General features: G+C 39.5%; 1 protein-coding gene across 7 annotated transcripts in view; it reads right to left on the minus strand.

Annotated features, from left to right (window-relative positions):
* ZNF521 (zinc finger protein 521) overlaps positions 1-24,758 on the minus strand; it is a 287,757-nt gene that overhangs the window by 254,811 nt on the left and 8,188 nt on the right. For all 7 annotated transcript variants that reach the window (XM_068563426.1, XM_068563423.1, XM_068563421.1 and 4 more), the window contains one exon: positions 2,254-2,433. Coding sequence is in view for 5 of the 7 variants with exons in the window: in XM_068563423.1 (XP_068419524.1) it covers positions 2,254-2,433 (180 nt within the window). In the remaining 2 variants the exon portion in view is untranslated. The remainder of the gene's footprint in view (positions 1-2,253; positions 2,434-24,758) is intronic.

A 24,758-nucleotide genomic window follows, 5' to 3' on the forward strand; every position in this document is an offset into this window, starting at 1 on the left:
ATGAATGAATAAGAAAGGAAACTGTGGCAGAAGGCCAACTAATAAATACAAAAATTATGAAGCTAAAATGGAGATTTCATGACAATGAAAATATTTACATAGTGTCAAATCATCCTCCCACAAATTACTTATTATTTAGAAAGGGAAAAGAGCAACATTGTAACACTGGAGAAAGTTGGTGGACACCACCTAAGACAAGTATTCAGTGTTAACCCCATCCACACGGGTATAGTATAGTCAACATCAGGTACTTCCTGATCTGATGTACTGAGAAGGGCACAGCATCACTTTGGCGGCGTGCCTGCCATGGAAGTATGTAACCTGAATTTAATCATGAGGAAACATCAAGCAAACCCAATTACAGATGGGCATTTTATAAAGTGCTGGCAGGTACTCCTCAAAAAATGAGAGACCATTCCAGGTGAAAGGAAACAAAAGAGACATGACAATTAAAAAATTATGCATGATCCTGAATTCCAGATGAGAAGAAAATGAAACAAACAAACAAAAAACCTCTAAAGGACATTACTGGGACAACTGTTGAAATTTAAATATATTGGCTGTGGATTAGATAACAGTATTCTATGTGTTAAATGTGAGCTTTCCTCATTTTGATAAGTGTGCCGTAGCCACGTAAGAGACTGTATTTGTTCTTAGGAAATACAGCGAATATATTTCGAAGGGTGTGAAGTCTCCAACCTTCTCTCAGATGACTAAGAAAAAATATTAGTGAAGAGACAATGACAGATCAGACAGGGTAAAATGTAAACAACTGGTGAATCAGGTAAGTGGTAGATGGGAGTTACATATACTGTTTTTGCAATTTGTCTCTAAGTTTGGAATTGTATCAAACTAAAAGTTACCAAACCCCACAAAAATATGTATATAGCAATGCTTATAATAAGCTTCACAGATTTTCAAACTTATACTCCAAAAAAAACGATAATGGGTTTTCTGAAAGAGAGGAGAGTCTATGGCCTAACAAACTCACTCACTGCAATCCCTTTTTGAAGAGCCACAGTGCACTTCAATAAAGAAGCCTATTTAACTGGATTTAATCCAACAGTTCCATAATAATCTGTTCAGGAGACCTGCTTAAAATGGAACACCTATTAAAATCTTACAAAAATATCAATATTCTGTGGAAAAGAGTTGGAGAACCACTTGTCTAATAAATACATTTCCTATACATGGTTAGTTGAAGAAAGATTTGTGCTAGGAAAATAAGATAGAGAAAGAGATCTACAAACACACACACACAGACACACACACACACACACACACACACACACACACACTGGGGCAGTGTCAGTATCAAATAGTAAGAGAAAAATGACAGGAATCTAAAAAGAGATATCTACCTAAAATGTCCCACCCAGCCTCATATAGTATGTTCTTGCAGGATATATTTTTAAAGAGGGTAGAAACTTGGTAAACTGAGTTTTACTTTTATCCAACAAGTAACTTGAACACGTCATGCTTCCTGTCATTTTAAATCTGATTCTTCCCGTGAAATGCATAGCAGAATAGCTTCTGTGCCTTAGTGAGCCCCTTCTGTGGGCCAGGCACTGTGCAAGACTCAGAGAATACAATGATGAATAAGACAGAGTTCCTGCCATCCAGGAGCTTCCAGTCTAATGAGGGAGAGGGAAAAGTTAACACATGCAGTGGTGAACACTGTGGTATTCAAGAATAAGCATCAGGCTTTATAGGAACACAAAAAAGGCACCAAACTCAGCAAGAGAGCGACCAATCAGTGAAAGTTCTCTTGAGGAGATGATATTTAAACTCAAATAAGTTCGTGCATGCTAAACTTCTGTGAAAACTTATTCAGAAGGTATTTTTAAACTTTATTTTAGCCACCCAATGTTAGGCTCTGTATCTACATGGTATCACGGTAGTTTAAAAAAAAAAAAAAGGAAATGAAAACATATCCATTAGCTATTAAAATCTGGGTATAATTCAAAATCTAAGGATGACTGTGACAATGAGTTTGCCGTAAACCATCACCTTGGAATTCTTTCTTAAGCGCTTCTAGACTGACCTAGGTACCCAAGTAGAAGAATGTAACAGCTGGAAGAGAGGGTGAAAAAAAAAAAAAAGGAACAAACGGAAAAAATCAGAAATAGAACAGTAGGAGAAGACAAGAAGTGGCAAGTGTTGTTTACCTGTCAGCTGAAAAACGAGAAACAAACGGAAATATCAGAAATAGAGAAGACATACGAGAAGATGCGAAGTGGTAGGTGTGTTTACCTGTCAGCTGACATCGATTAATCTTGTGTTCTGTGATGTCGCTCAGTGACTCAAACACCTGGAAGCAGCTGTCACAGCTGTGCACGGCCTCGTCTTCCAGCTCCTCCCCATCTTCTGGCCTCTTCTTACAGTCCCCTGCCTCTCCATCTTCAGTCTTGTCTTCAAGTTCACAGTTGGGGTCTGAAAGAAAAATCAAGACTGTAAGTATGGTGTTTAAAGACAGGTTCTTTGAAAGTAGCGCTTCATCTTGCTACCAAAACCAGAAACACCTTTTTCCTTGAAGCTGCACTAGGAGGGCTTTATTGTAGATTTTATTACAGAAGCATCAAAAGTGAGACTTCCCTAAAATTTGTCAGTTCGTGATGACTGGCGTTTTTCCTTTTCTCCTCCAACATGTAGCCCTTTTCCCAGCTCCTCTTTCAAATAATTTGCCACACTTAAGGTTAACTTTGACATTTTTTTTACAGCCTTTGTTTGCTTACAAGAGAGAGATAAATCACTTTTAAAATTAAACAGTCTCCAATGCAAAGGGAAAAACCACTGTGCTTGAGAATGAATTCCTTTTCTGCTAAATATACTCTTTCACAGGAAATTACCAGAATTAGCCAAAAGTCTAGAGTAAGCTAAGCTAATTACCATAGGCACAAAATTGACCTTTACCTATAAGCTGGTCAAAACACACAGTTACCCCATTATTTGTTAGATAGCAATAGCAAAATAAGTTCTACCACATAGCAAAACATTCTTGCAAGCACCAATTCAAGTGTAAATATACTGGTATGTCTCTTGTTTTCAAAATCATCAAAAAGTAAAACAAAATATACAAAGAGCAATTGCAAATTATAATCAAGTCAACAACTTGAACCGGCATTATCCGTTTCAAAAAGCTAAATAGAGGGAAAACTAAAAATAGTGCCATTCTAACCCTAAGAATGATACACAAAGAGTGAGGGGGAATAAGAGAGCAAAACACATGCAATATTTTCACTTAGAGCTCAATAAATACGTTGTTATTTTTTTTACGCTGTCTTTTGCCTCATTTTAGCGAAGTATCCCCAAACATTCTAGTGTCACTGCTCCTCTTTGCAGGAAAGCACAGAGGGAGAGAAGACGCCTCTTTAGGGAAAATTAGGATAATACAATCTGTGACTTAACTTACAGGACATTCATTTCTAATAGCAAAAAGTCCTCCAAAGTCAGGAATAAATTATGTCTCAAAATAGAGTCTTCAATGAACAGTTACAAAAGAACTGTATCCAGATACCTAAGAAATATGTAATGTATTATCTGTAGTCAATTTTTTTAGATATGGGAGGATAAATATTTGCAATGTTACGATACAGAATTCACAGAATCAAAGTAGCCCAGACTTCTTAGAAAAGTCAGTAAGTGCCACCACACCACTGTCCGCTGTCGGAAAGTGCTTCCTGCTACCTTGCATGTCACGTGCTTCTACCAACCTATTTCTACAAGTCACGGTGCTCCCCTTTGGCTGGCAGTTGTTCCAAAGCCTTTCTTCACATCTGCAATAAACTTAACTATATCACCACCCTTCAAATGATTCACATATACCAAAATCAACTTACATCTCAACATATATAATAATCTCTTGGGTTTGTAAAACAAAAGCAGAATTCCCAAATCAAAGAGCAAGTAGCTTTGTTTGTTTGTTTATTTTCAAAAAAACCCAAAAAATGTGTTTAAGTAAATTGGTAATTTGAGTTGATTTGCCGTCTGGAAAATTATCTCAACACTCTACGCGGTACCCATTTCAATATACTGGGGTTTAGACTGCTCGTCCCTGGGGGGAGTAATCACAGGATCTTTTTCGTTTGTCTTGTACTTTGCCCAGCACAGCACGGTGTCCAGGTAAGTGTTTAGTAAATATTATTTAGTGATGACAAGAAGGGAGGGGAGGGAGTGAAAAAAGAGTACACTAAAAAGTCCTTTACTGGTATTTCTTCTCTAAACAGGAACAGACCAATCATCTCCAAATTCAAAAGCACCTACATGCCTACATTTTCCAAAACTGACACTGTATAATCCATCACATTTGCCTTTACTGGTTTCAAATGTTTCATCTAGAGCTACAGACGCAAGAAACAGGTAATGGTTCAAAGAGCTCCAACAAGCTAAAACCAAGTGGTAAAATACTGCCAAATTAGAGTAATTCAGGAAAACAAATAACTGTCCCAATTATGGTGAACTGGCCCGCACACCGTTAAACACTTAGTGGAAGGCAGCAGGTGCACACTGAACACTCAGTTGTTTAGCATGAGTTTCCAGTTTCTCATAAAACTGACAGCACTCACAGAAATGTGGCTGCTAGGTCTGAATTTTAATACGATTATTTAAATGCTATGCATCAAGTTTGCAGGCCTGTTTGTTTTTAAATAAGCAGACACTCTGAATACTTTAAGTAGTATGCAGCGAAAATGATAAGAACTTGCCTCCCTTATTATTCAAGGATATGGACACTTTACACGAATCCAAATCAAGAATATCAAACAAATAGGAAAGCCTGCATGATGCTTTAGCTCTTGACAACTAAAGAATGACCCCAGTCCATGCTTCTGACACTGTGGCTAGTTATTAAAATGAGGGTCATTTTAAGACTAATAAAAAATGGTTTTGCTTCCACTTCTGCATTTACAGACAGAATCCTTCAGGGGCTGAAGTCAGTCAAGCTTATTCACTTCTGCTGCAACTTCAGGATGCAAGCTCCAGCCAACTGGCGAATTGTTTTTTAGGTCACCACTTAAGAGGGACCCTCTGCGGGGTGGGTGCGATTATAGCCTGTGATGCTTTGGTGTAGCACAATGAGTCCTGGAAACCCAGACTCTCTCCTTGAGAGTAGATTTTTTTTTTTGCCAACCTCCACATCCAGGAGGAATTCTTTCTCGCCCATTCAAAAGATGTGTTTAGGGCTTTCCTGGTGGCGCAGTGGTTAAGAATCCGCCTGCCAAGGCAGGGGACACGGGTTCGAGCCCTGGTCTGGGAAGATCCCACATGCTGCGGAGCAACTAAGCCCGTGCTCCACAACTACTGAGCCTGCGCTCTAGAGCCCGCGAGCCACAACTACTGAGCCCACGTGCCACAACTACTGAAGCCCGCGCGCCTAGAGCCCGTGCTCCGCAATAAGTGAAGCCACCGCAGTGAGAAGCCCGCGCACCGCAACGAAGAGCAGCCCCCGCTCGCCGCAGCTAGAGAAAGCCCACGTGCAGCAACAAAGACCTAACTCAGCCAAAAAAAAAAAAGCAAAACAATAAAAACAAAACAAAAGATCCGTTCATTTGCGTTAGGAGTTTCCATTCCTAATGGCAGTTGAGGTAGGAAGATTCTAGAAAGCTGACACTGTCAACCATTTCTTTCCCACAGGTGGCTACACTTCAATAATTGCACATGGACTTAGTTATGTAGTTTTTATAAAGCCCTTTGAGAGTCAGTCATAAGAAATAACTGTACTGCTCTGCTAGCCATTCAGACCTCTGACTTCAGCCCAAGGAGTTATAAATACAACGTCCGTCCCTGTAAGCACTGCTCCAACCCGAACACCACTGCAGGACGGACAGCTTGTTATTCCAACTCTACTGTTGTACTACAAACCCACCCAAAGGGCAATATTTTAAGATATCCGCACACCCCCCGGCAATGCCCCCACAAACCCCATCACAGCCACAGGCACCGCTCTGTCCTCTGCCCTAAAGGAGGCCACCCAAATCCGTTTCATCTGTCACAAATGACCTCTGCCCAACCAACCTGCCGGCCCATCCCTTCCAAAGGGTCCCTATGATGCACTGGACTGAAAGTGTTCAGACTCGGATAAAAGACACAATTATTACTGTAAAAATAAACGGCAGCTCTCTGTTTCCGATTTTGTTAACGTTACTTGTAAATGGAAATTTAAAAGAAGTGTAATTTTTCCCCTTATTATGTTCCCTGGCGGGTGGTTCCTTCCTTCTTCTCATCCTCTTCTTCATAAGGGCTGTTATTGCTACAACTTGGTTTAATAAAATTACAACTTTGGGGGAAATGAAAAATTGCACTGGCTAAAAAGTGTTGGAGGCTATAAACCCATGGACTTCAATTAATTTCAAGTGTGGGATCCATTTAAGGCCAACCAGCAGAAATTCTGTTCTGTCCGTGTAAAAATGAGGTTTCACCACATTTACTTTTTATAACCTATATAAAAGTCAAGTAAAAGTAATGAATATCTAAAAGCCATCTCAGTGGACTGGCAAAGACTATCTGTATTCTTGAAACTCATCCTACATATTTCTCTCTGTGCAACAAGGATTCCATGCCTGATCAAAGTTAAAATGTCAAACCACTGAGAAAACAGCCCAATTTCCAATCCATTTCACTGCCTAGAAATGGACCTCCTTCCAAGCCACTTTTGCATGGAAAAGCACTGGCAAAAGAAAGAAAAACTAAGAGATCATGTGGTTATAATTATTACCAGGCAAGGAATATTTCTGCAGCTCAGTGGTAAAGTAAAACTCTGCTGCTCTCTGTTCCCAGTAGTGTCCATCGCAAAACAACTGCCTCATTAAATCTCTGCAGTAAGATTAATATGCCGTAGCTGCACTACATTTATAACCTGGTACTCTATAAAAAGCACATTTAATGGTAAGAGCCAGAGCCTAGATACAAAGTATTACTATAAAAACTTCTGGCAGTGAGTATGCAGTCCAGGCCCTCTGTCCTTCTTGCTGGAGATATAAATGAGGCTTTTCCTGGTTGACTCTAAGCGTGAGGCTCTACCTTACAAACCAGTACATTTTTGTAAGAGTGGCAGAAACACAGGGTTCTGAGGATGATGTAAATATGAACGCAAGAAGACTGCTTAACAACTAAGATTGGCAAGAGATGAATGAACCCAAAATAGTCAAACACAAACACAAACTTAAAACTGGACCATTTCCTTATAGTTTGTTCTCTGGTCATAGCCAGCTTTTCACCAAATTAAACAACCATGGCATGAATTACTCAATCTTAAAGCAACCCACATAGTGCCAGTAAGTTCAAAAATAACAGCTAAAATATGCATACTGCCTTAAAAAAAGAACATGTGATGACCATGACCTCCTGGAACTTAATTACCTAAAACTATAAAAAAAAATAGATGTTCAAGAAAAAGTGGCCTCAACACTACATTGCTAGTGGACTGGTAAAAATATGTTTTCGTTATTTTGGAAAGCTGCCTAAGTTTTTTCTTCCAAGGATATCTTCTGAAAATAAAAAGAGTACTATAACCCAGGTCTTATTTTGAGGAACCCTACAGTGAATAAGTAAACAAATAATTTAAACAAATGCATTCCACACTCAAATGTCCCCAGATCACTACAAATGATGCACCTCAAGTTAACAATAATCTTGTGCAAATAATAATGAATTGTCTGATTTTTTTTAACGTCTTTATTGGAGTATAATTGCTCTACATTGTTGCGTTAGTTTCTGCTGTATAACAAAGTGAATCAGCTATACATATACATATATCCCCATATCCCCTCCCTCTTGCGTCTCCCTCCCACCCTCCCTTTCCCACCCCTCTAGGTGGTCACAAAGCACGGAGCTGATCTCCCTGTGCTATGCAGCTGCTTCCCACTAGCTATCTATTTTACATTTGGTAGTGTATATATGTCCATGCCACTCTCTCACTTCGTCCCAGCTTACCCTTCCCCCTCGTCATGTCCTCAAGTCCATTCTCTATAAAAATAAACGAAATTGAGTTATTTGTAGTGAGGTGGATGGACCCAGAGACTGTCAAACAGAGTGAAGTAAGTCAGAAAGAGAAAAACAAATACCGTATGCTAACACATATATATGGAATCTAAAAAAAACAAAAAATGGTTCTGAAGAACCTAGGGGCAGCACAGGAATAAAGACGCAGACCTAGAGAATGATGTTTTTAAAGCTCACATGTGGTCACAACAACTGGCCTTCTAGGGTTTACTGACATCTTTAGAAGTCCCACACCTAAAAAGAAAACCAGATACTACTCCTATTTAGAGCAAACCATGTCTGAAAGCACTCCTCCCCTCCAAGTATGTTCAAATCCCATCAACTGGTGTATCTTGATAACTTTCTAAGAACAGAGGAAAAGTGACCTTCGGGATACCAAGAGTTAACAAGGAGCCTCCCTCCTTTTCAAAAACCAAAGGGTGGGATCATTATTTTGCGCTTTCTGGGCTCTACATATGCATTCTCACTGGAAATCCCATAAGATGAAAACAGATTCAGGGAAAATAAATCGTCCACTGTTTATAAAATCGCCAGCAGGCTCTAATGAAGGAACGCGCCATCTGGCCCACACCTACCTGCTACTCTGCTACCTCACTTTTTTCTACTCTCAAGAAAAGGTAAACAAACAAAAGGAAACAAAAACAAAAGCCATCAGTGAGGTGGCCAAGGATGAGCATTCCTGGAACTTTGGCTTCAGGACAGGGACGGCCCTCCCAGGCTGAGACCTGGCTGATGGCAACAGGTCCAAAGAGCTCAAGTGGTCAAGGATAAAAACGTGCTCTTTTTACTTTTCCTGCAATGTTTATTTTCTAACCACTCTATTCTGTGAAAGTTATTAAATTGTTTTACAGAAAAAAAGGAAAACACAAAACAAAAACCAAAAAACCTTTTCATGTACTGTTCTCTCCTTTGTCTCTAAAATCTTCTCAGACAAAAAGAATTATCTCTATGTTAAACAAAATCACACAGTTGAAGTTTAGAATTTCTGTGGTTTTGCTTGATTGTTCTACAGGTCTATCATGATCCTTGAAGACCAAAGAGAAATATCACAGATGCACTATTATGAAGGAGCACATGCCAAACATGAATTTATTACCACTCTTGTTTCTACAGTGAAATCCCTTGTAGGAGGATGTTGAGTGGGAGGAAATTAGCCTTGGGAGAGGTTAAAACACACACACACAAACACACAAAACAAAAAATATACATGCACATTTTGGAACCAAATAAAACGTTTCTTGGCTTCCAATCAGAATCTTACTCAAATTTCCTTCCTCTTCTTCATCCCTCTTTACCTTTAACATGAAATTTAGAAGAAAGCCATCTTAGCACTCCAACTTTCATACAGAGTATTTATAAACAGATCCCTGCCTTAGTCATTTAACCTTCAATTTGAGTGACTGTGGTTGCCTTGTCACACCTTCAGTAAACAAACATTTTCTGAGCACCCACACAGTAATAGGCATTTGGCTAAGGCCCTCGAGATGCGAAGTCTAAGACCTGGTCCTTGTCCCAAGGAGCTTGCAATCTGCTGCAGAGCTTCCCAACCAGCGGGTCAAAAGCGGGTTCAGGTGTTCAAGGATATTGATCCTTTCCACCCTTGAAGTGGCCACGTACAGCTTGAGATAACTGGAAACTCAGGCCAGTTGCCTCTCCATTTATCCAAGTGTTTCCTTCAAAACTTATCATTTTTCTGCGTGTGCCATGACATGAGAAGGGCTGGCAAGCACTGGGGAAGGGGGAGAGAGAGATGAGTAAACCAATGACTGCAGAAGGAGGGATAACTGCTCGGATGGAGGAGCCCACAGACTTTTAAAAGCCCACAGGCTTTTTTTTTTTTTTTATAAATTTATTTATTTTTATTTTTATTTATTTTTGGCTGCGTTGGGTCTTTGTTGCTGTGCACGGGCTTTCTCTAGTTGCGGCGAGCGGGGGCTACTCTTCATTGCAATGCATGGGCTTCTCATTGTGGTGGCTTCTCTTGTTGTGGAGCACGGGCTCTAGGCGCACGGGCTTCAGTAGTTGTATCACGCGGGCTCAGTAGTTGTGGCTCGCAGGCTCTAGAGCACAGGCTCAGTAGTTGTGGCACACGGGCTTAGTTGCTCCACAGCATGTGGGATCTTCCTGGACCAGGGCTTAAACCCGTGTCCCCTGCCTTGGCAGGCGGATTCTTAACCACTGTGCCACCAGGGAAGCCCAGCCCACAGGCTTTTAAATCAGATGGTGCAGAGCAGGAAAATGTAACCCAAAGAGTAGCAAAATTGGGCTAAGTTTTAAAGCATGGGTAGCACTGAGGGCAAGTAGAAGATGGCTCTCCAAAAAGAGGAAACATATGTAAAAGCAGAGATGCAAAACATGATGCTTTCCAGGAAGCGCAAGCTCTTCTCTGCTACTCAAATGAAGGGCTCTGGGGCTTCCCTGGTGGCGCAGTGGTTGAGAATCTGCCTGCCAATGCAGGGGACACGGGTTCGAGCCCTGGTCTGGGAGGATCCCACATGCCGCGGAGCAGCTGGGCCCGTGAGCCACAACTACTGAGCCTGCGCCTCTGGAGCCTGTGCTCCACAACGGGAGAGGCCGCGATAGTGAGAGGCCCGCGCACCGCAGTGAAGAGTGGCCCCCGCTTGCCGCAGCTGGGGAGGGCCCTCGCACAGAAGCGAAGACCCAACACAGCCATAAATAAATAAAAATGAATAAATTTAAAAAAAAAAAAAAATGAAGGGCTCTGGATAGAGAGGAAAGAAAGGGGAGCAGTGGCAGGGACAAGGCTAGAAAAGTGGGCAGATCACGAAGGAACTACTGTGAACTAAATGTTCACATGTTAACCTTGGCGCTATGAGAAATCACTGAAGGATTTTAAGGAGAGCGACTGATCGCATTTACATTTTAGAGAGATGCCCCACTGGTGATTAAGAAGACGGTCTGGAAAGAGACCAGACCTGGAAGCAGGGAGACCAGTATGGAGGGTCTGACATAATGCAGGGAAGAAGTCCAAGAGAGCAAGCTAAATCAATAGCAGAAAGGAGGTCATGGGAGGCATCCTAGAAACAGGATTCAGAGGACTTAGGACTGACTGTGACCCTAAGAAAATGGGGAGCTGTCTCAGTGACAGCCAGGCATCGGACATGGTGGAGCCGGTCCTAGAGATGAACTTGCTATCTCGGCTTTAAAATAGGTGTATCAACCAAGGCTAATGACTTGCTTTCTTCACTATCTTCACACCCAGATTTTGCCTTTTATCCACAATCCCAATAAAGCCAAAGCTGGAGACAGACTGGACAGAAATATCACAATCACACCAGCTAACTTTTTAATCTAGTGCGAGAGATTTGCAAAGGCCCCGGTGACACTTCCTGGGACTTAAGAGGTTTTTGGTGAGATTCCTTTTACTTTCGTCTTATTTCAAACACACACAAAGCCAAGGAAACATAAATGCAAAATTTGACTAAGAACAAAAACAGATACTGATTCTAATAGCTCTCTTTTATTGCATCTTTTAGGGGAAAAAAATTAACCCTTAGTTTAAGTTAACATGATTCCACATGTAGTTCATGATCCTTTTTGAAAGATAAAGTAATCACACTAGACCGCTACTGTCAATAATATAAAGCCAAATGAAAACATTAGAACATTCACATTAAAAGGCTTAGCCTTCATGTGGAAGAAAATTGTGCGAGAAACCACAAAAAATGATAACAAGTCAACAGGGCAAATATGAGATGGAAACACTAAAATGGGGACACAAACTCAAAATTATCTAACCTAATAGAAAACGAAAAAAATTACCCTGCAAAGGTTTTGTTTTGTTTTTCCCCTAGATGAAGGGTTTCCAGGGAACTCTCCAATGTCTTTTTATTGTTGTTTTTGTTTTGTTTTGTGAGGCTTCTTGGCATACACCTTTCTTCTCGCCAGATTTGAGACTCTTGATTCTTCCAGTTACCCTGATGCCTTCATGCTCAGCGTCGCTGGCTCACTGAGAAGGGGCTGTTGATAACATCTGCGTATAGTCCCTAACTCCCTACAAAAACAAACAAACAAACAAAACCAACTTCTACATCCCTATGCTCAATATTAAACCAAGCCTCATGGACCCTCTCTTCCATTTTATATCAGAAAAAATATTACATAAAAATATTTTTAATATCCAGATATACAGGTCTAATTTGCTACAGCCAAGTGATTTTAAAACTGCTAACAATCCACTCTGAAGGAAAACAAATTATTTTTAAAAGATTTATGCATAGTTTTTAGCACATAATGACCAGGTACCTTGAAAAAATGCTTCTTAGGGCAACTACAACAATAAAGGAAACACGTTTTGAAACTAGGATTCAGGCATTTGGATATCTGGAGAAAAGTCTAGTTATTTCTTCTTTAAATGTAACCAACAAGCCTCAGGTATAGTAGCACAGCAAGGAAGCATTACTCCATCCCAGCCAAAGAAAATCTGGGAAGAAAAGTTTTATATTCCAGGCATCATACTTTCTGATACTTCTACCAACTGTTCTTATGACTTCAGCTATTTTAGATTAACACCAATGCAATTGTAACAATATTTCTTAATTGGACACAAAGTTACCTATGTCAGCAATTACTGAAACACTAGCTTAGGGAGAAAGTTTTGTTTTGAACAAGAAATACCCGTTTGCTGCAATGTAACAATGCTCATCTTTAAACTTTGAGATGATAAACTCCAATCTCATTCACAAAAATCATTCAAATATTACCACTCCATTCTCTTTATTAGTGACTTTGTTTTTGCTTTTGTTTTAATTTGGGAAGTTCCTCTTCCAAATTGCAATGATATATTTGAAAGACGGGACAACTGGTTTTGCCTAAAGGTTGTGAATTAAACACAAGACCTGGATGGAGCATTATGATCCCACTAAATGGACTCACATAGCTCAGGAACGTGAAAAACTTCGCTTATTTTTTTCCTTTTTCCCCTTCCGAAGCGCCAACTGGTTCTCAAACAAACTGGGGATCAAACTGTCACTAAAATAAAGTAGAAAATAATTTTAAAACAACATTTTTTTAAGATTTTTTTTTCTTTCCTTTCGAGCTGGCACACAAGTAAGTGTACAGCCCACATTTCTAAGAAATGATCCCATTCAGGAAGATAAGAAAGTAGTTTCTAAACAACTTACTTGGTAACATGATGGCTCAGCGAAAAAGAAAGAAGGAAAGAGAAAAATCCTATAAAATAAGGTACATGTTTGTATAATGAAAGATCAGAACAAAAAGTGAGGTTGTGATTTATGACTTATGAGCTATTACAAAATACAAGAAAATTTATGTATAATTGGAAAAAATTCATTTTGTTCTCCTCTAGTTGGGCTAATAAATTTTAAAATATAGGCAACCCTAAATGTCTAAGGTTCCTTCAGCCTGATAAACAAAACAAGAAAGCCCACACAACCAAAAATAAACTATAAAAATAGATCATTATTGATTTAGTACCATTTCTGAAACACTTTCCTTAAGGAATCTGAAACAAAGGGAATAAAAGAGCATCATTTTTTAACTTTTTAACTGCACTTTTCATTTCCTAGAACACAAGAACTGCTTATGTTTCCATGAGTTTAATGTTTTTCTTTAGTTCTAATGCAATATCTCCAAAAACCAGATTTTAATAAGGCACCTTTTTCCTACAGAATGACAACCTTGCCAAACGTGCATTCCATCTGCATGTATCTGCAGACAAGTAATAAAGACACCAGTGCCATTAGCATAATCAATACACAATTTACAGAGCTACCCAGACAGAACTGAAAGTGAACGTGTATGCCATTATCTTAGTAACTATAAATTAATAGTCGTTTGTGGAAATATATTCCCACTTACGTTGTTTCAATCCTGAATTGTCAAGATAATGAGCATAGATATAGATACAGATAGTATATATTACACATAAACATTTTAAATGAGGATTTATTATCAGATAATCCCCAAATATGCGTAAAGTAAAATCAACTAAATCAATCACACATAAGGCAGAATGGCTGATAAATAACCATATTTAACCATTTTGGTTTTTTACCATGTGCTTTAATAAGCAGAAAATACATATATAAATATACACATATATATAACATTCAGAAACATAATTTTCACTGGAGAAGGAACATGTTCTCAGATGGTGAGCCAGGAGATCTCACCCTATTTTCTTAAAAGAATAATAAGGACACTAATCTGGTCAATTCTACTACTTGCTGCTTGCAATTTTTAAAAATCCAACCCTTTTGAAAGTTTGTATTTAGCCAACACTATAAAAAAAAAAAAAGTATGTGCCATCTCTGAGCTCTCATCTCTAAGACATCAGAATTGGCGTCATTTCTTCAGGGATGGTGACGGGTCATGCCCGATTCCCTCCATAGATGGCATCAATGTCCCACCAGTCCTCGGGACAGCCCACATCCAACACGTGTGTCCATCTTGTCACAACAACAAAGCAAATTTGCATGGAAAAGTGGCATATTTCAAATGAAAGAAAGCAGACATTGCTTCAGGATGGTTACCTGCCACTGGGAAATGTGAATTGGTTTTTCCCCCTAGCTTCTCCACACAGTGTATTTAAAACAGCCAACGTGACATTACCAGGAACTATTCAGCCCAAAGCCAGCTGCATTGCTCCAATGTTGCAGGCACAGTCATCGGTCACTTCTCCTATCACTCAAACTGGTGGAGGGCTCGACCTAAGCAAGTCTCCTGACCTTTCAGTGACAGCAACCAGAACACCTTTGAAAGTCCACTCAACCTCTATAAGGAAATATTTCTGCTGAGAGCTCACCAGCAGTGGGAAAACACTCCTGGGTCCCTCACTCCAGCACCGCACCCCACCCCGACCTTCTCTAAAATACCTCCCAGATCAGCTTTCTGAGGCATGCGATTCTTTTATCTGAAGCCAAAGCCTTTAATCACACAATTAGGGATTTGTCAGGTTTCCACTGCTTTCAATTCTCTCTCAGGTGTAACTGACTAATATCATTTTTTTTTTTTCTTGTAGAAGTAACTTTTGGGGGTTGGGGGTGGAATAGTATAGGGAACTGAGATCAAAATGCTTAAAGCAAAAAGGAACACAAGAGGGGGGAATGCGGTGGCCAGAGGATTCATTATTTCCACCTCTTGATTTGGCTTAAGATTGGCCTTGGCTCCTTCTATTAGAAAATTCTGAGACTCAAGCCTGCCTATTTTCAAGTCAGGAAATCTACATTCTTTTTCTGCTTCAGCTGTGCTAATGGGATGAGATCTGTGTCTGTGCCTCAGTTTCCTCATCTACAAAACTGACACAATGATAACTGACAAGATTCACTTAAGATCAAATGAAATAGATACACAGTGTCTTTAGAAACATTAAAGAGGTGCCCAAATACACAGTATTTGCCATAAAGAGTGAACTCACCTCTCCTCCAGCTCCATTACCCCCCCTTCATTGTAGAGAATGGTTACTAAAAGTTGAATATAAAAACTTGCACCATTCCTCTTAGGCTTTCTCCAGGAGGGGGAATAGTTTCTGCTCTACACAAAGAGACAAGGCAGCCACAGACTGTGCCACGCACGCCTCGGGACTTTGCAGAAGAGGGAAAGATGAAGAGGAAGAACTGTGTCTGCTTCCTCAGCTTCCCCGTGAACTTCACCCATAATCAAAAGCTGGTACTACTTACAAACTTTCTAAGAGGCTGCTAAGATACCTGTTAGGCATCTTACATGTGTTACCTCATACAACAGCCCTGTGAAATAGATTCTTACCATTTTATTGGTAAGAAAACTGAGGCTTAGTAGGTTTCATAACATGCAGGATTCAAAACCAGGTCATCAGGCATGGTATCCCTCAGGTCAACTCACTGGGACACACTGATAGGGGACAAAAGCCTGAGACCCTGCCAGCTAACACTAGACTAAGGAAGGTGACTCTCACAGGGCAGGAGGTCTAGGATTCTGGCTTTTGTTGAGAGGCTGAGAAGGATGGGGAAAGTCACTTTACCTTCTACAGCCTAGAATGTGTACAGCCGTGAGAGGCAATTCCCAGAATCAGAAATCAAGAGACTGAGACTCTTCCCTGTTCTATCACAAAGTCCTGGTGTGACTTGGGATGGGGCACAGAAGCTCTTCCGGTCTTGGAGACGTCAGGGTAGATGGGTGCTCCAGCACCCTTGCCCCGCTCGGGCCACTGCACTTCCCTGGCCTCTCACCTCTTCTCTAACAAGACATCCAGCCGCAGCCAGGGCCGACCTGTTAGGAAACTGAAAGGCCACCCCAGCCCTTTCTAAAGCGTCTTCTAGGATATCTATTTCAAATTATCTCAAAGTGGAATTTCCTTTGTCACTTACTATCATTTAAGGATAGTCCACTCATTAAAAGTGGCCTCGCACAATCCTCTTGACTCTCTCCACCCCGATTTTCAATTACTATTTCTTTCACTTCATTTAGCATTAAGGTTGAAGGAAAAAGTATAAATGGATATTTGAAAGTCATCTGATTGGATGTGTTAAGGTTTTAGGCTTTGTCCGTATAGAAAGACAACTTTATGACAGTTATAATTTAGTTCAAATAAAAAGACATGGTAGTGTCTGCCCAGAGTATCAGACAAATGAGTGCTGAGGTCAACCAGCGGGCAACGGCACAGGCTGGGTTTCTAAAGCCCAAAGGGACAGTCGGAGCCCAGCAATCTGGGAGTGGGGACCGGGTGATTTCATGAACTAAACACAGAGAGGACTGGTGACTACATGAGCAAGGGAAGGCAAGGGGAAATAAAAATAAAGCAAACTGAACAGTTAGGACTTACTGCAGAAGGGAATGAAGAAGAAATGAAGAGCAGAGAAAATTCAGACAATCTGCCCCAAAATAAGGTTTCACATAAAATTAAAGCAGCGGCGAGACACAGCCAGGCACGGACTGGTAGGTCGCAGCCAGTCAGCAAAACACATTCCATCTTTACACCCTCTCCTCATACCACTTCTAGACAACACAGAATTCCTCTCTGAAGCCTAGAAGAAAATGCTTCTAGATCAATTTACTGATGGGTATGGTGATGTAGAAAATCATCCCCTTGTTCGGCTAATTCCTCTGTAAACTCAAGCCCAGATTTACCTTTTTGATTTAAGGATTATTAATCAATCTACTATGATTAAACCTTCATAATGATACGTGAGTTATTTGTCTCCACCTCCTCTCCCAAGAACGATTAGCCTACCTTTGCAAATTAGCATTTAGTGACGGCCCTTTTGCAAAGAACCACAAAGACAAAGACCTGACTTACCAAGAAGATGGCAGAGGCTCTAAAATTAATTAGCTCTACTTTATGTTTTCATTATCTTTTCATTGGAATTTCTGCAGGAATTTTTCCTTCAGAACTCTCTCTACATTGGCAAAGCAAAGTGGAGCTTGGAATCAAGGGCTGCTTTGGCCAGTGGGAGGGGAACTTGTCATGGTGGACTGAACCCAGCGAAGACGTCCACAAGGGACCCATCCAAGGCAGGCCTCTGAAAGCTGTGTCCAGCCACACGGGTACCTAGAAATCCACAGAAAAGACTTGTAGCCCATGGGATGAAGGGTTTCCCCACAAAAGGGAGAAGACCTTTGCGAGTGAGAGTAAGAAACATTTACTAGGTATTTCTTATCTGACAGAGACTATTCTAAGAGCTTACATGAATTAACTCTGAATTCTCACAACAACCCTATGAATTAGATACTTATTATTACCCTCACTTACAAATACAGAAACTGTAGTTCCAAGTGATTTCATAATTTGCCCAAGGTCCACAGACTGAAATTTCAACCCAGGGAGTCTGACTTAACACCCATGGTCTTAACCACCATACTTTATTGACCCATTTACTAAATGTTTGCTAAGCACCTATTATACTTCCACAAATATGCTTGGGTGCTGGACCTAGAAGGGTGAAGGGGGGCAGACAAGGCTCTGAAGCCAGTGTAATGAGAAGACAGAACTAAAAGAATGATCAGGAAAAAGAAAAAACCTTTCTATGTCAGACACAAACTCTATTAGTTACAAGGGAAAGCCTGACAAAACTGAAAATTAAAACATTTAAACTTCTGTATGGCAGAAGAAAAAAAATGACCACCCACAAAGTCAAAAGAAAAACTGGGGGAAATAATTGCAACGTGTAAGTCAGAAAAAGGACTAATTTTCTTATTAACATGAGCTGCTCTTTCAAACCAAAAGATAAAAGAGTCAAGGAAATAAAAAGGCAATTCACAGAAAAATAAATACAAATGGTTGTGTAAACATATGAAAAGATGCTCATAATTACAGAAATGCTAATTAAAATGTCAATGAAATACCATTTTGTTTATTTCACAAGCCACATCAGTAAAGATAAAGTATTTAAACACAGGCACTCTCTAATCCTATTGCTAACAGCAGTGTGAACTGGCATTACCTCTGTGGAGGGCACACTTGCAGTATCTATCAAAATGTTAAATGGGTGTTCCCTTTATCCAGCAATTCCATTTTTTAGAAATTTACACCATATATATAATCACACATGTTAGCAAGGATGTGTGTATGTTCACTGAAGCAACATTTGTAAATAGTAAAATAAACAAGTAAAAAAATAGAAATAAATGATAGAACATCATACAACGGATACAGCTGTTAGAATAAAGGGAGGGCTTCCCTGGTGGCGCAGTGGTTGAGAATCTGCCTGCCAATGCAGGGGACACGGGTTCGAGCCCTGGTCTGGGAAGATCCCACATGCCGCGGAGCAACTAGGCCCGTGAGCCACAACTACTGAGCCTGCGCGTCTGGAGCCTGTGCTTCGCAACAAGAGAGGCCGCGATAGTGAGAGGCCCGCGCACCGCGATGAAGAGTGGCCCCCACTTGCCACAACTGGAGAAAGCCCTCGCACAGAAACGAAGACCCAACACAGCCAAAAATAAATTTAAAAAAAATAATAATAATAATAATAGAATAAAGAGAAAGGTCTTAAATGTTGATATGGAGGGATTTCTAGGAAATATACTTAGGGAAGACAACATAGAGAGCTCCCACTTTTGTTTGGGAATAAAAGATACCCAAGATACCCACATATATGCATTGCCATGAATGGTCCAGTTCGCTGCCGAAGACATTACCACTAGAATCCTCCTCCTCTAAATATCGGTGGAACACCTATTTAAAGAACGGTTGGTAGGGACAACACATCACCAATATCCCCAGCTTTTTGAAAGTTCGCTTTCCGCCACTTTGATTTTATGAAAGATCTACATCAGTACCTGCTCTCTCTAACTGAAAGAAATCCGAAGACGATTTTCGATTTTAGAAAAGAAGGTGGAAAGCAAGAATAGCATTCGTGAGTTTGTTTTACAGCAAGTCCAGCCGTTACAGCGGCAGTGCTCACCCCCCAGCAGCAAGAGTGGCACCACCAACTCCTTCCCCAGGAGCTACACTGGGCATCGCAGCAACAAGCCACCAGAGCTTTGAACTGTGTCTGTGAGCATCTGTGCTTTATCTCGATTTATTTTGTGCATCTGTTAGCAAGATGTGTCCTAAGGTAATTGCTTCCTTGCTATACACCAGTTCCTATACAAAAGGTTTCATAGGAACGCTCTACTTTCAGACAGACTGCGGGTAGGGGGGACACTATTAGCCTGTCCAGGGTACGGATGCGTCTCACTAAGACTTGGCTTAGAGAATTATGTGGATGGTGATAAGGGTTGTAGCTTCAAACATCCTGTCATAGACTGTCTTTTGGGACTTTGTGAATAATACCATCATGAATAGAGACAACAGAAAATGTTTAAAAAACGTGAGCTGAAAAGTGAAAAAAAAAAGAAGAGTGTTGGTAGGTAGATTACTGTTTTTTATCATCTTTCCGCAGTTTTTCTATGTAAGTTTTCAATTACGGAATATGCTCATGAATTGTTGATGCACTGTCATATTCTAGTATTTGCTCCTTGATGTGCAAAATGTGCTAAGAATTTGTAAAGATCATAAGCAGAAACAAATTACATGATTCGTATATATTTTCCTAATTATCTATGAGGTTAAATGGAGAGGAGAGTTGTTAAATTCTCTTACGATGCCAAAATGAGTGAGTTTATCCCATATTTAGACAGCATTATAAGAATTATAAGAAATTCAGATATTTGGAAGAATAAACAGATCTAAGTGATGAAAAACTCAAGAAATATAGTTAGGGTAGTTTACTTAAGAGTGGAAAAACCAGGCCCATGTACAAATGATGGCCAGAACTTGTACACAAGTTAGTCATGTGCAAATAATAGGTACCATTTGTATGAACTGAACGTATACCGTTGTTGCAAAACTAAGTACAGTTTGGAGTTAAACAACATTAAGAGGGACACAAAGAGTCATCTAAATATGTCTTCATAGACTGTTAGCTCTGTGAAACCCATGGGCAACTGGGTCTGGCTTTTTCCTTACTGTATCCTTCGCACCTGACACATAATTGGTACTCAATAAGAATTCCTGTAGCATGCATAAGCATGCTCAATGGTTTCCATTCAAAAACATATTAAACCTCAGATTTGGTTTGAAAGTGCTTCCTCCAGGATCCTTCCCTGACCTCACTCATATCTCTGGGAAATGTTCTCATAACACTAGGGCTTTCCCTTCACCTAATAATAAATTACTAGCATCTGCTGAATTGTTCATTTAATGTATTTCCACTGCTTGGCTGTGACTCCACAAGAGCATAGACCCTACTATCTGTCTCCTTCACAGGATCCCCAACTCCTAGCACTCCAGGACTGGTAAATGATGGATGTGCAGTAAATATTTGTTGATTAAACACATGAGCGCATTAATGCGTTTGTTTGTGCATTTGTATGCTTGTTTGTTCACCACCTAATTTTAGGCTATGGGGATTCAAAGAAAAGAAACACAGAACTCTGCTCTCAAAAAGCTTATCGACAACCCAGAAAACCAAGGTATTGTCATAGTTTCTATGACATATGAGATATGGAAGGGATAATAAAGAGAGGAGTCATTTTAACTCGGGTGGGTCAGAAAAAGCCCCACAGAAGATGTGAGATGAATCTTAAGAAATGAAAACAATATTCAAGCCTTTATTATCGCACAAAACCAACCTGAGAATCTACAATCTAAGCCTGGAGGAGTGAAGCGAGGAAAATCATTAAAGGTTTGGGAAATGTTGCTTTATGAAAATGGTACCAGCATTTGGGCAAATGGATGGACACGAATTGAAGATGAGGAGCCAACGTAAATCAAACTAAATTAAAATGCTGTCCTTAAAGCAACACACTTTGACCTTGCACAGCTGCAGATTCACACCTATTCCCACTGCAAAAATCCACCCGAGACCCAGGCAAATATAGAGTTGGTGAGTCACTCACATGTACAGACAAATTCTAGTTCAAAGTAGCTGCTGCTATTAGGGCTGCTCCCAGTTGAGATACGACAAACCCCTAGTGGGGTGAATTGGTCACTGGCCCAAGGTTCTCATCTAGAAGCTGAAAGCTGCTCTATGAAAATTCCAGAGTTTGAACAGAGTCAGAATCCTTATAAAGGCCCTGAGAATGGTTCAGTGTGTAGTTCATGTTTCTTTCTGTGTTGGTTCCCTAAATAGGGGGTCTGGACAAGAAATCACAGTGAAAAATAAGACCTTCTCACCTCTGCTGTTTGATTTTGTTCTCAGCTACAACCCAATTAAGGTTACAATTTTAAAAGCATCCCTCCCCCATTAATATGAATTACTGATCAACTTGCAAGAATTACAATTTTTCAATATGAGAATTCTACGATGTTAGAGAAGGGAACTCAGAAGTCATCAACACATTCCTTTGGTAAAAAAAAAATAATAATAATAAAGTGATTTTTGGTTCCACAGAAGTTTACTGAGCACTTAGTATGAGTCAGGCACCTGGCTGACCCTCTCCTGGCCTGAGGGACCCACAGGCAAAGACAGAGCTAGGAAGCCATTCCAGGGGTCTGCCAGACCACCACACTCATACTGGATTTTAAATATGCAAATCAGCAAGTATAAGAAAACAGTTACAATTAATGGGAGCTATAAAATGCTGTTATTATCTTGTAATGGTTTTATTTTGAAGATTAAAAATTTGGTATAGTGATGCAATACTTATGAAAATGACATATATGATTTTGGAGGAAGCAAAAGGGATTTCATGTGATCGTCTTTTTCTCCAGTCAGTTACACCCCACCATCACCGCTGATTCTGCACTCACGTCTTTGAACATGAAGACCATCAAGACAACCAATATCATTATCCCTAAAGTGTCTTATGCTTAAGATCCATGATTCTGTAAAAGTTTATTTCAAGGTATTCACCTATTTCCCTGGGGAAAAATAATTAAACCTGTGCTATGGACATTTCATTACTAACTTGTTTCATTCTTTAGTGTTCTATTCCTGAATATTTAATGGAATGAATTCCTCATGACTTGTTTCACCTCGATTTTATATAGCAATTAGGGACTCTTAATTGAGGTTTAGTTTTGCTGTTTCTTAATATTAATATCATACACATTCTCCAAGAGCCTCCAACTATTTCAAGGATGCCACAAATTCTTTGAAATTTTAAAAAATTTACTTTAGTATCACACAATTAGCTTTTACAAACATTATCTAGATTTTAGGAGGGCTAAAAGATATTGCAAAGTCAATGACCTAAATCCAAAAAGAGTTGGAAATAGATATTCTATTGTATTTAGTGGTTTCAGTTCAAGTGAGCATACCTACCTTTTAATCATAAGAGAAAACAAAGCTCACCATTCTCAAAAAGTATAACTCATCAAACTTTCGGTGCCAAAAATGTTTTTGAAACTCATTTTATCTTACTCTTTTAACTGACCCAACTTGCTGAAAAGTGAATATACCATATACACATATCTCCCACCACTTGCATTGCTTTCTTCCCCCAAATTAAAAAGCAATGGAAAGTATTTAACATCTCATCCAATTTTCAAAACTCTAAGCTTCATAAGAGCAAAGCTTATGTCTGGTTCACAACTGAATATTTGGAACTAGCACAGTGCGTGGGACAAAATAAGCACTAGAAAAAAAAAAACAAAAAACAACTTGTTGAATGATGAAATGAGCTCCCTCAGTCTACGGAGAGGAAATCCGAATCCTGGAGAACAGAGGGTAAGGTGACTTGTCAAAAAGTGCAGACAGCAAATCAGAACTCGCCCCCTGCGCCCTTTCCACTCCACAGCCATCTCCTTACTGGCACTAATATCCAAGTCACAATACTTATGACCATAACTAATTTTTTGTTTTTATTCTCAACTCTTTCCAGGAATTAATATGCATTCCCTTGAGTCCACAGTTCTTTTTCACCCCTTGCCTCATGTCCGCAAAAAGTACATCTAACTTCGTATATTACACACTGACAGCCCCAAACCACCCTCCACAGAGCAATTTCAGACTCCGTACAACAGCTAATGAACAAAACATTCACTGGAACTCATGACGGCATCACCTTCCCAACCAAAAGTTCTCTTTTGGCTTCATTGGTACTTGGTAGAGTGGTGTTTGTGAATACTTAACTGCCTTAAATGTATAAAAATAAGAAAAGACAAAAGTGTGATACTAGTGATAGAAAGCATATGTCTAATACACTTCTAACAACTGAGACACGCCAAATCATTAGGAATGCTGAAAGCAATTACTATTTAGTCATAGTCATGCACTTACTAGACCTAATCTGGTTCTATTGTAAAGGAAAAGAATAACATTAAGGAACACATTTGAAATGCTAGAAATTGTTTCTAAGAGTCAACGTATTGTTTAAAAAGTTGTAATATTTTTTAGAGTCCTGGTCACAGCACCCCTTCAGTACAGGAATTTATCGTTCACCTTACTGACCCTTCAGCTCTTCATAGGTTTTCACAAATGTATTCCGTATGAATATATGCGACTGCCTATACTTGAGAATGAGAACCACGTATCTCCTTCGTTCCCGTCAGGTAAATAACTTTCCATCTTGATATATCTCTCATAGTGCACTGATGGGATAAGAAATTTGGGGAAAAGCCAATCTTGAGAAAGAAAGGAGAAATAATTTCAGTGAAATAATGAACCTCAATGGTACAATGATTTTAATTTCTAAAAAAAATTCTATTCTTTACAATGATACCAATTTTTATTAGGCAAAATCCAATTCAATCCATTTTTTTCCTTAAAAAGTGATTAACACTTATGAATTCGCTAACCAAAGTATATTTTAAATAGAACGTCAGAGTATGTTTGTACGTGTGTACATATTGCTTACGTGTATATCTCATACAGAGTTGTGATAACTGAAACCTTTTGATTTCACACATATAAAAATTTTTATTGAAACCAAAACAACAAAACATAATTCCTACAGAATTATGAAAATGAATATTCTGAATGTCAGTCACTTGACCACATTCAGTGGGAGACAGCTATGCTCATGCATGAATAGTATATGCTTTCCAAACCAAATCATCTTCATTTGAAAACAAGAGTTTAAATGCTCAACACATGTTCAACACATACACATGCAAATGACAAATTTACATATACATTTTTCTTTTCAGAATTTTTCAAACCATTTACTATCCCATGAAATTAAAATTGGTGTCCAATTTAAAATAATAATTTTTAAATGTAAGCATTTATCCTTTTTTGGGAGGGGTTTCTAAAAAAGGGGAATTTCTAGACAGTAATATTTGAATCTGGATTTTTTTTTTTAATGACCAAATTAGAAACCTCTGCAATCAGACATCTAGAATAGAAATGCCAACGGTAGTGTGTGCTGCCATAATA

This window comes from Eschrichtius robustus, chromosome 14, assembly GCF_028021215.1.
Source record: "Eschrichtius robustus isolate mEscRob2 chromosome 14, mEscRob2.pri, whole genome shotgun sequence".
Lineage (NCBI taxonomy): Eukaryota > Metazoa > Chordata > Mammalia > Artiodactyla > Eschrichtiidae > Eschrichtius > Eschrichtius robustus.